General features: G+C 44.8%; 1 protein-coding gene across 9 annotated transcripts in view; it reads left to right on the top strand.

Moving 5' to 3' along the window:
* Nucleotides 1-1,409: 1,409 nt before the first annotated feature.
* Nucleotides 1,410-14,483, top strand: part of LOC147447853 (uncharacterized) — a 160,868-nt gene continuing 147,794 nt past the window's right edge. For 6 of the 9 annotated variants that reach the window (XR_015189649.1, XM_086523681.1, XM_086523679.1 and 3 more), the window contains exons 1-3: nt 1,412-1,589; nt 1,711-1,834; nt 2,366-2,475. Coding sequence is in view for 7 of the 9 variants with exons in the window: in XM_086523681.1 (XP_086379807.1) it covers nt 1,798-1,834; nt 2,366-2,475 (147 nt within the window). In the remaining 2 variants the exon portion in view is untranslated. Of the gene's footprint in view, nt 1,590-1,710; nt 1,835-2,365; nt 2,476-14,483 lie in introns of all 9 variants that reach the window. The other 3 variants (XM_086523677.1, XM_086523678.1, XM_086523682.1) reach the window with 3 other exon arrangements.

Below are 14,483 nucleotides of genomic sequence, written 5' to 3'. Positions count from 1 at the left end.
TTGATATGCACGCGAAACTGCTTGCCAAGCGCTTAGGATCTAATACCAATTGTAGGAGCCGGCTATGGGGGGTGTAGGTGAGATGTGGCCATGGTGAAGGGTAGAGGAGCATATAGAGCAAGGAAAGGATGAAGAGAGAGACGATTGCAATAAACGAAAGCACGCTATGTTGTATTAGATAAAAACCTTAGATATATAGAGATCTTTAGCCATGCAAATTTAATTGAAAGAGGACTAAAGTGTATCTGCATGCCTTAGGAAGAGTTTCCCACGGGCTTGACACTCTAACTGGACCTGGGATTGAATACCCAATAATATGCTTTGGGCTCTCCGTCATGCAATGTGAGTTGTGGTAGGACTTGCCCTGCATGGTGGCACTTCTTCTCTCGGTAGGGTTGGCTCCCTTGGTTTGGTGGTGCTGGCTCTTTCTTGGCGACATCTGGCATGTATGACGGTGCGTGGCTCTCCGATGAAAGCCGATGGTTACTTCTTTAGCTTGATCCTTTGGGCGGAGGAGACTTTGTGCGAGGTGATGGAGCTCAAAAGCTCCCCCCTTAAGCATCTCTATTTGCGTATGGTATGTTGTTGATCGATTGCTTGGCATGTTGTTTGTGTTCTGTTATTGGGTATGGCCCCCTGTAAAGCCCTCAGTTTGTTGGTCATTTGTGGATGTACTATCATGGTTGAGATATGGTTCTATTGAACAATTGATTAGTTTGGGGGTTCCCTGTAAAACTCCGTGGAGGGTTTAGTACTTACTGGTGTTGTTTGTTGGTCTTGTGGTGGTAGATGCCTTGGCTCGATTTGAGCGGGGCTTATCTTGTAAATTTTTTGGCTTTTAATTTACTATTGAGTTTTGCAGGAAAAAAAAGAATCAATTATTTGAAAATGGAAAATTTTAAAATTAGAGGAGTATTTTGATAATTTCTCCAAAAAAGGAAAAATTGCCAAAATACCCCTCTAATTTGTGGAAATTCCCAAAACACTCCTCAAATTTCAAAAATTTCCAAAATGCCCTTGTATCTATTTTGGTTGGATTCTTCAAAATTTTCTAATCTTTATTCCTTTTTGACAATCGAGATTCGTTTTTGAGTGCTTAGCATGTAATTTGGCACAAATTACATCGTGACCTCGTGAAAATGGCAATCATGTCTATAACGAATGAAGCAATTCATCTTCAAAGCCTACATAACCAAGTCAAATTATAGTTTTAGCATCTTCTTTGATAGACAATCAATCTTCTTATGAGAAGCTACAAAATTTTTTATATTTGGAGAAATTTACTCTCACAACTGGGGGTATTTTGGGAATTTTGAAAAAATTGAAGGGCATTTTGAGAATTTATGACAAAATATTGGGGGTATTTTGGTAATTTTTGAAATTTGAGGGGTGTTTTGGGAATTTCCACACCCCAAAAAAAAAACACAGGGCAGCGCCAGCTTCTTGCTGTAGTCGATGGCAACTGGACGAGAGCTGTGAGTGAACCCGGTCGCTTCATCAGAAAAAGGTATTTGCAATAAAGAAAAGAGAGAATCACCAGCTTCTCGCTGCAATACCCACTTGGCGACAGCAGCTTCATCAACACATAGGTACACACGCAAAAAACAAACACACACAGAGAGAGAGAGAGAGAGAGAGAGAGAGAGAGAGAGAGAGAGAGAGAGAGAGAGAGAGAGAGAGAGAGAGAGAGAGGCGTTTCTGGCTTTACAGTTGACGAAAAGGGTTTTGATATTGAAAGACTTTGTCATTTTTGGACTTGTCTCCACGTGAACTGCAAGTGCAAAGTTCTTTGAGGCCATGCAGCTTTCACTTCATGCTGTTGCAACCTCTCCGCGTAATGACTTCCTTCTTGCTCTTCCTTCAGCAAGCATGCAATTTGTCTCTTTCTACCCATGATTTTATTTCAAAGAAATGTCGAGCATCTCAATGAGTCAATGTAATAACACAGCATTCAAAATGCAGTCTCAGCCAGAAGAAAGAAAGATTTTATTAACATCAGGCCGAATGCCGAACTGGGCCTTTGAGATAAATCACTGTACTCTGCCATCCCAAAAAAGAAAAGCTGAATTGAAAATGGAAGACTACAGATACCTGATAAAGCTGCTGCTAAGACTCAATCTGATGTATACAAGGAGCTTACTTCTATGATTGCATGCTTTAAATATGACAAAAGGACCCTCTTTTGTTCATCTGAATTGATATAATCATGACTCTTTCCCTACTAGCTTGCTAGATCAAATGCAGTAGCCTTACACGCATGAATAGCCTTACACGCATGAAGAACCGCTCACGATGAAGATATATCCATTTATTACCCTTATCCTTCAGTACAATGAATGGTACTAAGTCTTCTTAAAATTTTCAGATACAGATTGTATTGCAACTCTAGGGTGGAACTCCTCAAACGAACTCTTGTCTTGTAGCCATGACCATAGTGTATGGAGATGGAATAGAAATGGAGAAATTATCAATAAGGTAGGTCATCTGCTACTTCAGTCCTTTGTTCAATATCTATAACTACTTTTCAAATATTTTGCATGACATGACTGTGTTCATAAATGGTCGTAATTTGAAATATTCTCTAATAAAACTCTCTCTCTCTCTCTCTCTCTCTCTCTCTCTCTCTCTCTCTCTCTCTCTCTCACACACACACACACACACACACACAGACACACACACACCTTTTTTTTTGTTGTAAATCTGCTTTGATTAATTACAAGTGGGAAACCTCAAAGTGAGGAAAACCCCCCGAAAAGAAAGGGTATATAAAAAGCGGAGCACTATGAGGCTCCGAAGGCTAGAAACAATCAAAGTAAATCTTGTAGGTATAAGAATGATGTCTCCAACGTCATAGGCAAAATGCAGCGCTTGACCAAGAGATAATTTGAAATAAAGAAAGGGATCAACAGAAGTGCCTTGGAACATAAAGGAGTTCCTATGGTGCCTGGAGCATAGGACTGGAGCACCCCAACAGCCAAAAGCGTCTGTGAAAAGAGCCGGAAGGAAAACGAAGCCGAAGAGCAGTTGACACTTGTCGAATGAAGGCTCTGGAGTGACGACAACGCCACAGTAAGTGTGGCACGGTCTCCTCAGCTTCAAGGCATCTGGGATAGCGGGAAGGCGCAATATGCCGAGCATGTAAAAACACACACACACACACACACACACACACTTACTTTTTTTGTAAATTTGATTCGATTAATTTACAAGTGGGAAACCTCAAAGCGAGGAAAACCCACCAAAAAGATCAGATACAAGGGGAAGAACATAACTGTGTTCTGCAATGTAAAATCGCTAAAAGCAAACATAGAAGAGTTGCAAGATTTCAAGGGATATGTCCCCAGTGTCAAATGCAAAATGTAATGATTGCCTCAGTGAAATCTTGAACGATGGAAAAGGATCCGCCTCATGTCGGTGAAACATACGGAGATTGCGGTGGTGCCACAGAGACCATAGTGCCCAAAATCTGACCCAAGCGAAGAAGATGGCAAAATGTTGGGAGGGAGGTTGGAAGAAAGCCAAAAAGCCAGAAACGTTTGTGGAAAATCGCCAAGGGAAATCGAAGATGCATACAAGCGAAGGAATGTCCTAGTGCAGCGACAATCCCAAAGCAGATGTCTGACATTCTCATCAGCAACGGAGCAGCTGACACAACGAGAGGAGCTAATGTGACGCGCCGCAAGGAAAGTTCCAACCGGAAAAACTCCCAACAAACAACGCCAAAGATACAGACGCTCCTTAAGAGGGAAGCAAGACCTCCAAATCGCAGTGAGACCCTGTCTCCACCATCGTTTAGATTTGTGCAAAGCGCAGAGCGCATTACAGTGATCAGCCAGCCAAGAGTCTTGCACAAGAGAAGCATAGATATGCCGGGCAGAAATCACATCCACAGGAGTGTCCCATAAATTCCAATCCTGCATACGACAACCACCTGTCAGCGGCGGAATAGGGAGGAAATCAGATAGCATATGCTGAAGCAAGCTCCAAAATCTGACGATAATGCATGCCCAACCCAAAGCGTGCCGCTGCCTGAGAAAAAGTAAGCAAATTCCCAGATGAATCCACCACATCAATCCATTGTGCATATGCCATGACAAGAGAGGAAGTAGGCTTGACGAGGCGATTGATCAACTAGGGTAAGAGAGAACACCTTACTCTAGTGAATGCTTTCCAAACGCAATGAATTCCCATCTGCTTGCTACCTGCCATGCCAGATCCGTAACATCTTTTCAAGCAGAGAGCAAGCCAGAGGTGAATAAGCAACCAAGAACATAACCATCCATTTTGCCAAACACAATCTCCCAAAGGGAAGTCCGCCAACGACCAAGAGCGGGAGTGGTAACGTGCCGACATAGATCAGCAATCATAACTGTCCATGGCTGAGATTGCTGCACAAGAGTAGGCAATAACATTGCCTTCCTTGCCAATGCATGTCGTCGAAGGTCCAAAACATTCAGCCCCCCAAGACGCTTCGGAGTGCAAAGTTTCTCCATTGCTAACAAACGGAGGCCTTTCTTATGAGAACTAGTGCGCCACAAGTGAGATACAATATTAGACATAAGCAATGAGAGACGGGAGCGAGGTCAGTGCAACAACGGCAAGTAAAATTGAACATATGCCATCATGATATTTTGCACAGTACAAAGTCGAACATGTAGCGGCCATGTAGACAGTTTCCAATAGTGCAATTTGACATTCAATTGTTGCATGACCCAATCAATTTACTGTGTATACTTGCCAGCCGATAGGGTATCCTAAGTGCCTGACCACCACATACGAATCAAGAATCTCGCCAGGCCACGGAAGATGATGCTAGTCACAAACATCCAGAGGCAAGAGTTTGGATTTGTGAAAGTTAACCTTAAGGCCTGCAGCCAAGCCAAATGTATCCGATGCCTGCATAATTTCACGCACATCATCCTGGTTATTGCGGGGCATGAACAACGAATCATCAGCATAGGCCTGCCCTGCGAAGTCTTTCCCATTAGGTAATTTCAACCCATGAAAACGACCGAGCGAAGTCAAATGATCCAAATACAATAACAAGGGGTGAGTGGCAATGGCATACAACAAGGCGCTAAGCGGGCAACCCTGTCTCACAGAGCATCCAAGAGGGCAAGGTTTTGTCAACTCCCCATCAAGGAGGCATGAAGATATACTGTGAGCATACAAGAAGTATACCACATTGACCATCTTAGGACCAAATCCAAGGGCCCGCATCATGACAACAATGAAATCCCATTGTACCGTATCGAAAGCCTTTTCAATGTCTACCTGCATCACAAGAACATCCTGCTGGGTATACTTTGCATATTCCATTCCAATCAATACATTAGCCAGATTATCCAAAATCTGGCGACGAGAAATAAAGCGATACTGCACGGAATGGATACCAGCCATAAGAGGTTCCTTGATACAGTTCACAATGATTTTAGCCATGATTTTATACATAACCGGCATAAGAGTTATCGGCCGCCAATGCGAGAACTGCTCACAAAGCGCTTGTTTGGGCAATAACTTCAACAAACCCTCTTTCCAAGACATTGGCAAACACTGTTTCGCCCATGCAATGTTCATCATGTAAAGAAAAGGTTCTTTCAGAGGCTCCCAAAAGGAGAGAAAAAATTCCACAGTGAGCCCGTCCCAACTTTGGTGAACGCCATCTTCCAAGAGTAAGCAATGCCGAGTGCAATTCATTTTCTGTAAAATCCGCCTTGATGGCCAAAGCATCATGAGGCAGGACAATTGAATGCACTGTAGATAACAAAAGTTGGTGTGCACTAATAATTTCAGTAGATGTCGCCCGGGGGGGGGGCGAAAACATTCCTAAAATGTGACACCATGGCATCCGCAAGCTCGCACTTTGAGGTTGTCCAGGCTCCAGGTCGGAACATAACCCGCTTAATAGTTTGAGAAGCCCTTGAATGATGCAAGTGCTTAAAAAACTGTTTCGAGGTACATCCCTTGTCCACAAATGCTCGATGGCGAGCACTAGTCTGCCATTTAACCAATTTTCGTTTATCATTATGCTGCAAATACACCCGGGCTTGAAAAAGGGTTGTCAATTCACTTTCCGACAACAAACATGTGTCAGCTAATAGTTGGAGCTGTTGATACATATGTTTGGCGTCCTCAACATCGCCACGTAATTGAACATGTACTGCTTACCATAGTCCTGAATTACACTTTGCACGCGTACAACAAAGCGAACCCAAGCAACATCAGGATGAAGATACATTTGGGCAACTAAAGGGGGAATAACATCATAAATCATATCGCGGAATGCTTCATGTGAAAGATAAGCATAGTTGATGTGCAACAGGCGTTTCTTAGAAAGAGGCTGATCAGAGTGTAGTTGCCCATAGCGCAACAGCATCACAACAGGAGTATGACCAGATAAAAGCAAAGAATGGTCTATGCGCATTTCGCATACAAACTCATCAAATTGTTGCATGCCGAGGACATACCACCGATCTAATCTAGCACGATATGTAGAAAAAGCATTATGTTGAAATGTGTACCCCGAAACATTGGGATGCAAGAGGGTCCACAAATCCAACATCTGTGTGCATGCAACAAGATCTGTCCAAGCCTGCCATTGTATGCTTAGCTTGTGTGAATGTCCTGTGGTGTTATCCGATAAAGCGGGTGCATTGTTAAAATCACCACAAAGCAGGGCATTGGAAAGCCATGGATAAGAAGATATCTCACGCCACAAAGCAGCTCGTTGTCCCAAGGCCGTATTCGCATAGACACCACCAAATTCATAAATGTGGCCATTGATCGTGCATTGGACCACCATCCAACGACCATCTGGATCATTAAATGCCAGAACTGGCTGCAACTCATGCCTAACCATAATCAAAACACCCGACAAACCTGCAAAATACGAGCATTGCCCAGCATATTCATGCTTATTATGCTCTTGCAAAACCACAATGTTTGCCATACATGTATGTACATAGTGCCAGGTTAATCTCCATTTGTCAGGGTTACATAACCCACGCACATTATATGAAATGCATTTAACACAACTATGCATTCAAGAGATATGTACAGTGGCAAAGTAAGGAAGGGACTAGGTTGACGTGCCCATAAGCACATCAACATCAGCAGCCCGTGACTCAACCACAATATTTTGCATGCCTGTCTCAGAGGCAACAAGGCCTGCAAGTGATTGAGAAGTCCCATGAACCACAACATCTCTGTAAGAGTGCACCACCTTATTCCATGCATCCGCCAGAGTGCAATTATCATTACAGGGAAGAGGTTTTTTCCCGCAGATTTTCCTTCAAGAGGTACATAATTATGAGAGGAGAGCTGCGAACGCATCTTAACAGTTTTCTTGGGAGTCACCCAGGGAGATCCTTCCGCCGAGTCCACCTTTTTCCCCTTGTTTTTGGTTTTAGGAGTAGACAAAAACTTTCGTTACCGTGAGGATTGGGGGGAACAGTAGGTTTGACCTTGCCTTTATCCACAAATAAAGCATCAGGCAACGCAGAAGCCGCAACAATGGTAGATCTGGGATTAGGGACTTTTCTCCTAGTAGAAACCACAAGCTGAGGGCCAACTGAAGGAGGGGGTTGCAAAATAGGCTCAGAACATTTAGATTGCATATGTCCAAATTTTCCACAGCGAAAACATGAATTCACAAATTTTTCCCATCTTAGCTTAAACGGGCATTTCCCAATGAGTGGGTCTCCCGAATTGGCAGTAATACCTTCAGGGGTGGGAACATCCGTATCCCAAAGCACACAAGAGCGATTTGTATTGGCATCAAGCTTGGGAGGACAAATCACTTTCCCCAAATGTGAGGCGAGCATAGGAAGAAAGTGGTGCCAACTGTGTGGGAAATCAAGGATTTCCACCCATACCGGGCACTTATGACGGATTAGACTTTGATAGTCCTTGGTAAGGGTCCACGGCAATACATGTGTCATTTGAGTACCAAGGAACAAAGGAGACAAGTCAAGCAACATATTACGGGCATCAGTGTCTGCTAACAAAACTTCATAGAATCCTCTGGCACCAAAGGAAACAACCGCCTGGCGTTTAAGAAGGAAGTCTACCCACTGACCCACATCTTGTGCAGTAGGCATCTTGCTCAGGAAGAACAGAATAACTACATTTAAAGCATATTGCGCCACTGGGTCCATCAAAGCTTGAATAAGAATGAGCACCTCAGTAGCGGGTTCCTGCCCCTCCCAAGCGTTCCGAGCACCTTCAAAATCTTCTAACAAACAAGCTCAGATTTCACCCATTTTCGAAGACTTAGGTGCCATCTGTTTTCTGCGTTTGTATGAGCTGATAAAGGACACACCAGAATCTGACATACACTGAGAGCTTAGTGTTTATGTACTGCTAGCTACTGGAAGCCAAAAAAACAAAATTCTGTACACTGCCCACAATACTGTACCCAAAAAAGTCTTCTGTACGTAAGCCTATGTACTGAAACTAAACTGCGCCTAAGCTGGAGTGATAATCAGACAGTGCCTGTGTTACACATGAGCATCAAACGTGAACAGAGGACTTGACGAGCTGAATAGAAAATTGCAGGCCGCTGGTGGCAGATGGGTTAGGCCGAACACTGCTAGTGCAGAAGTCCAGAGGATGCACACGCCGGCACCCTAACACACACACACACGCGCATGCGAGCAGCTCTCCTCATACACACGTGTGCGCGCGCACACACACACACACACACACCAAGCGAAAGCTGAAAACTTACGAGCTGTACAAAACCTGCAGGGGAGTGAAGGGCGCGCAGGAGTAGGGAGCAGGGAGCGTGTGAGATATCAGGTACGGGCAGAGGAGCTGAGGCGTGCACAGGGTGAACCTGTCACAGAGCAGGGGAGTCGCGCGCAACTTTGCTCGTTTCTTTCACCCACTTCTGTACTCACACCACACACACACACACACACACACACACACACACACACACACACACATGCATAGATATTGTGTTTGATGTCCTAAGCACATGTTACAGGAACTACTAATACAATTGGAAACAAGAAACAGCTTTCAAGGCATGAAACAACTCTTTTTTGTGACATAATTACCTTGAAAAGGGAAATGGCCATGGAGCTTTAAGGTAGCCTAATGAGGGAACTAAGTTTCTGAGGCGTAAAGGAGATGGCTGTCAACTCAAGTTCGACATAACGCAAGAAGCAAGTATTATTGTCTTGGTGAGCACTCCGAGTGGTTGTCCCCTATGGTGATTGCCCCTTGAAAGTGATCAGCCTTCAGGGAATGTGTAGCATGCTCTGTATAGTTCTGTGGATGGGTTTAGTGGCTATAATTAGGTAGCGAACCATCCTGATGATAAGATAAAGATGGCCTTTGTGACACCGTGGGGCATCTTCATCTACACCAAAATGCCCGATGGATTGAAAAATACTCCGCCGTCTCTCAGCAGAGTAGTGTACATAATTTCTAGCCCCTTGCTCACAAAGTTTTTGAGGACTTTTATGGATGAATTTCTAGTTTCTCTGGAACATAGTGCTCTGAGAGCTTTGCAGAGAATCTCTCACAACCAATAGCGGTTTTTGAGAGGTGTTGGGACTCCCAGTCAAGCTTAATCTAAACAAGTGTCACGTTTTAGTGACCCAAGGTACTCTTCTTGGCCACCCTCTTATCTGCCAAAGGTCTTGCCTCTGACCCGAACCAAGTGGTTCTATGCTACGCTGCCTCCTCCTATTAGCTCGAAAGGAGTACTTAACCTCCTTGACCATATAGAATATCATCAACGTTTCATTCGAATGTTTGCAAATATTGCACCGCCCTTGACTATACTTGCATCTGTACCCTTCAAATGGTCCAGGCCTGAAGCACAAGCCTTTGCCTACCTTAAGAAGCGCCTATCTAAAGCTACCATTCTGGTTGGCTTGTATTGGTCAGCCACCTTCAATGTTCATATTGATGCTAGCATGAAGTGGCCCCAAGCTCTCCTTCAATAACTCTTTGTCAAAGTCGAGGATGCTGAAGCGTACAATGAGGAAGAGAATGCATGAGAGAGAGAAAGAGAGAGAGTTTATCGAACCAACCAACCGTAGCAATGAATTTGTTTATTTGCAATGGGGGCATGGGTTTGCTTATAAACTACCCAAAGGAAATTTCCCCACCTAGAATCATGTCAAATAAGTAAGATAAATATCTAAAAGATAGATAAAGAACTAGGATTTGGGCATTCACTCGAGATGCATAACACCCGCTCTGTAGCTCATAGTGGACATATGTAAGAAGACCAAGTTAAATGAAGAAGCTACCATGGACACCACAAGAGAGGCCTCAAATTGGATACACTTTGGTGCATTTGCAACTACCACTTGTCATTTGAAAAGAATACCATCATGAGCACTGATTGCCTCATAGAAAGTCGATTTGTAGATCACACTATGTCCAAGAATCCCCATTCCTGATGAACTATGAACACATTACGTTCAAGATTTCCAAGATAATGAGCTTCGGAACACATCCTGTCCATAATCAGGCCAATAACAATGGATTGTGCGCACATCCATAGTGTTTTGTATATGCCGTGTTGGTGCCTTGCCAAATGCAATGTGCCTTGAACTCCCAACACATGGGTTCAAACACTGATTACTTGAACTCTGACACACGTGTTCAAATCAAGTATAGGGAGAACCACTTGCTCCTCTCGGCCGTTGACATGCTTCTCTCTGGCTGAAGCATATTGCGGCAACCACCACTGGGGTAGAAACCTAATACCTAGGCCATTGTGGCTCCTATTATGTGTGCGATGTCAATCTCCTAGGTGGGATCACTGTCTTTGCTGTCCTCATCAAGCTTTCCTTTGACTTTGTCCCTTTTCGAAACTCGAACCTTGCCCTTGGAGGTTGAGACCGCTTCCTCTTCAGTGAGAAAATAGCCAAGACCGCTAGACACTTTTTATCTGCATTCCATCTACAGTTTTTTAGGAAGCATAGTTCATTTCGAGTCATGAAAAAGGTAAAAGATGTGTCTATGAATTTGTGATTGCCTAACTCATGATCAATGCACACCATTTTTTGTGTTTCAAAGAGGTCCCCCATAGGAGATTCTTGAAAAGGACGAACCCGAGATCGTAGACGAAGTTGGAGCCGGGGCTATTTTTTCTGCATTGCTTTCGGTGCGTGTCAAAGAAGCAAGCACTACAATCCTTTTTGAAGTTCAAGTATCGTGGCACCCATGCCACAAAGTGGGCCGATGAAGATTTCTTCATAGATTCCCCAGAGTGAGTTGTTGGCGGACTACACGGAAGCCCATGCAGCTCGGTATGCGTACCTCACCATAAAAAGGGGGGGATGGCACGTGCACATCTAACCCTATGTGCATATGGACAAGCTGTAACTCCTATTTCTAGGGTTTAGGACAGCCTAGGAAGTATTTTGGCACCCTTGTGAGCTTGTACGTAGGACGTGCATGTCCAAGCACTTTAGCTTAGTTGCATACCCTCTGATTGCACATGAGCACAACCAGTGTCTCCTAGGTGTAGGCATTGGGGAGTGTTCCCATACAATTGCATTAGTACCCAGCCTAGGTATTTACCCGCATGTGAAACACCTCTTATAAGTGAGTTAATTTACTAATAAGTGACATTTTAGCTAGCCAATTAAAATCGTGGGTTTTTAATTGGCATTGCCCGATCTAGCTTTAATTCTATATATAAGTGACCCTAGTTGTCACTTCTCAAGCATAAGCCAGTATCCGTAGTACCCTGCGGGCAACAGTACCGCCTTCCAACATTTTAGCCATTAGCCTCTTAGATCCAAGCATCCGTATCAAGATCCCATCAGCATCTCAGCATCTAGGACCATTGTATCAACATCTTAGCATCTAGGACCATTGTATCATCATTTGCGCAATCTAAGAAAATACCTCTCTAGCAATAGAGGGGGGGGGCCATCAATCGCTTCTGATGCACATTATACAACATTTCAGAAAGCCCTTTCAACATTTGCGCAGCTAAGCAAATACCTCTCCCATCAATCGCTTTTGCTGCACATTATACAACATTTCAAAACGCCCTTTCAAAATTGACAATCGATGCTAGCAACTCGTCACATCTCAAAACGCACGGCTACCAAGAAGCAAAGGGAGGCAGTTTGTCACAGTGTCTCAAAACCCAAGGTTCTCTAGTAGCACCTCAATATGCAGGGGTTCTCCGGTAGCAAACATAGGTAGTTCTGCGGCAGCTTTGCAAAAAGCAATAGAAAACGTTGTCGTTGGGAGGTCTCTTTGTGTAGCAGGCTACAGTGTCACTTTCACAGGATAGTTAGTACAGTTTGGACTTTACAGTTGGTCTTTGGTCTGGTCGGTTCACACTGGACGAACTGGCTGGGCAATGACACGTGGCAGGGATACGGTGGTCTAGTGGACATCGTGGCCAGGTCACCACCACCACTCAGTGGAGATAGACTTAGGTGCTGTTATTTATGAGCAGTTGGTGGCTCTTTATGGTTGTATATATGAGTAGTAGCGGTTTGGTCAGGATTATCTTTACGTAGTCGTCCAGAGTGAGTCGATACACACAGCACGTCTTCATCATCCCTGCACACCTGAGCCTCAACACCCCATTGTACCTGAGAGTCCTGGGCTGGAGCTGAGTGTGCTGCCACGCCAGAGTTTGTATCAGTTCTTTGAGATAGTCCAGTCATCTGTTGTGGTCTACTGCTGCTGTTGTGTCTCTGTGAGCTTAGTTGTTGTCTATTGTTTCGTGTTTTCAGTTTGTTTTGAGTGAGATTGTCATGCACATTGCACTGAGGAGCACCCACTGTAGAGAGCACGACACACTATCCGCGCTACAGGTGCTCTCATTTTGGCGATCACGGTGGGACCTCAACTGAAGTCTCACTCTCTGTGAGGTACAAATCTTGAATCTAGTTGGGTCTATCTAGCTTCTCCTACCTTGCCTTGCACTGTTCTCCTCTCGCCCTGGTCTAACTGGTCTAGTCCTCTCTCGCCCTGGTCCAACCGGCCCTCGTCCCTGGTCTAGACCTCCTCGTCCCTGGTCTAGTCCTCCTCGTCCCTGGTCTTGCCTGGGTCTAGTCACTTGCCTGGCCTAGTAGAGTCTAGACCAGTCTTCAGCCAGTTCAAGGTTTTCTTGCACAAAGCTAGGTTGGATTGGTGGTCGTTGCATGACACATACAAGGTAGTCAGTCGAGGTCAAAGCGCACTACTGAGTCCTCTGAAGTACTACAACAGAAGACGACCCTTGGTACCTAGTAGAAGTCCATCATCCTCATCACCCATTCCTCCATCCGGTTCCACATCTTCCCGATCACCTTCTCGAGTAAAGCTTTCTCCTATTCTGCTACAGCAGGCTATTGAGCAACGGGCTCCAGAGTAAGGGGCCATGGAAGCCTTGGCAAGTGTTTTGGCCAAGGTAAACATCAAGTTCCCTACCTTCAAAGGACTCTCTTCAGAAGATGCTGACGACCATGCAAGGAGGTTTGTATGTCTCTGTAGGGGTCGTGGTCTTAACAGAGAAGATGCTTATTTGGTACTCTTTCCATCTACCTTGGATGGCTTAGCAGACAAATGGTACAGCCAGTTTGCAGAGAACCGTTTTGCAACTTGGGCAGCCTCAAAACAACAATTCTGTGCAGCATTCAGGCCAGGTGACTACCAAGAGAAGGTTTTGGATGAGTTGGCCAACATGGTGCTCCAGCCAGAGGACTTTTGCAGAGCTTATGACTAAAACCAAGTCTCTGGTTGCCAAGCTTCCCCAGCAACCCGGTGAATTTATGGTTAAGAAGTGGGTGGAGAAGGCACTTCCCAAAACTTCTCAGCAAAAACTCTGAGAGAGTCTCCGACCCAACTCCACTCTGGAGTTTATCGCGGCTGCTACTAGGATAGAGAGAGTAAGGAAGCTGTTCACCAACTCCTCGCAAGTAGAGACCCCCTCAATTTTTTCGGAAAGTTCTTCTGATCCATTGACTTCTTTACGCAGGGAACTTGAAGCCCTAAAACTACAACGCGCTCTTCAAGAGGAGAAATCCATCCCATTCAGACAAGAGAAGTCCCCACATCACGAGGCTTTGGATCAAATCAAGAGAGAGCTAGAAGAGCTTCGGTCCTAGCAGGAGACTACAGCTATGGTATGGTGCAGCTCGTGTCGCTCTCCAGGACACCCTCCAGAGGATTGTCCCCTTCGAGCATATTGCCACTTCTGCGAAAAGTCGGGGCATGAAGACAAGGATTGCTACTATATCAAGGGACTGCGGCAAATACAACAAAGTCTAGGTCCTTCTCTCCAACAAGGGCTAGCACCAACATCTAATATGGTCTCCCCCTATGGCCATCAAAATTACATGCCACCTTTGCTCAGTACCCCTACTGTCCAAGGTATGTCAAGTACGTTTCCACATCAAAATTTTTATGCTCAGGCTGCTTCAGCTCCTCAAAGCTTCTACACCTCAGCCTCCAACTCCATGCAGCAATAAGAGCAGCGACCACCTCATCCCCGTTCCGTCCGTCTA

This window comes from Adiantum capillus-veneris, chromosome 11 (genome assembly GCF_014529385.1).
Source record: "Adiantum capillus-veneris isolate H3 chromosome 11, ASM1452938v2, whole genome shotgun sequence".
Taxonomy (NCBI): Eukaryota; Viridiplantae; Streptophyta; class Polypodiopsida; order Polypodiales; family Pteridaceae; genus Adiantum; species Adiantum capillus-veneris.
Note: the sequence above shows the minus strand (reverse complement) of the source record. Positions and strands in the feature narration are given on the sequence as shown.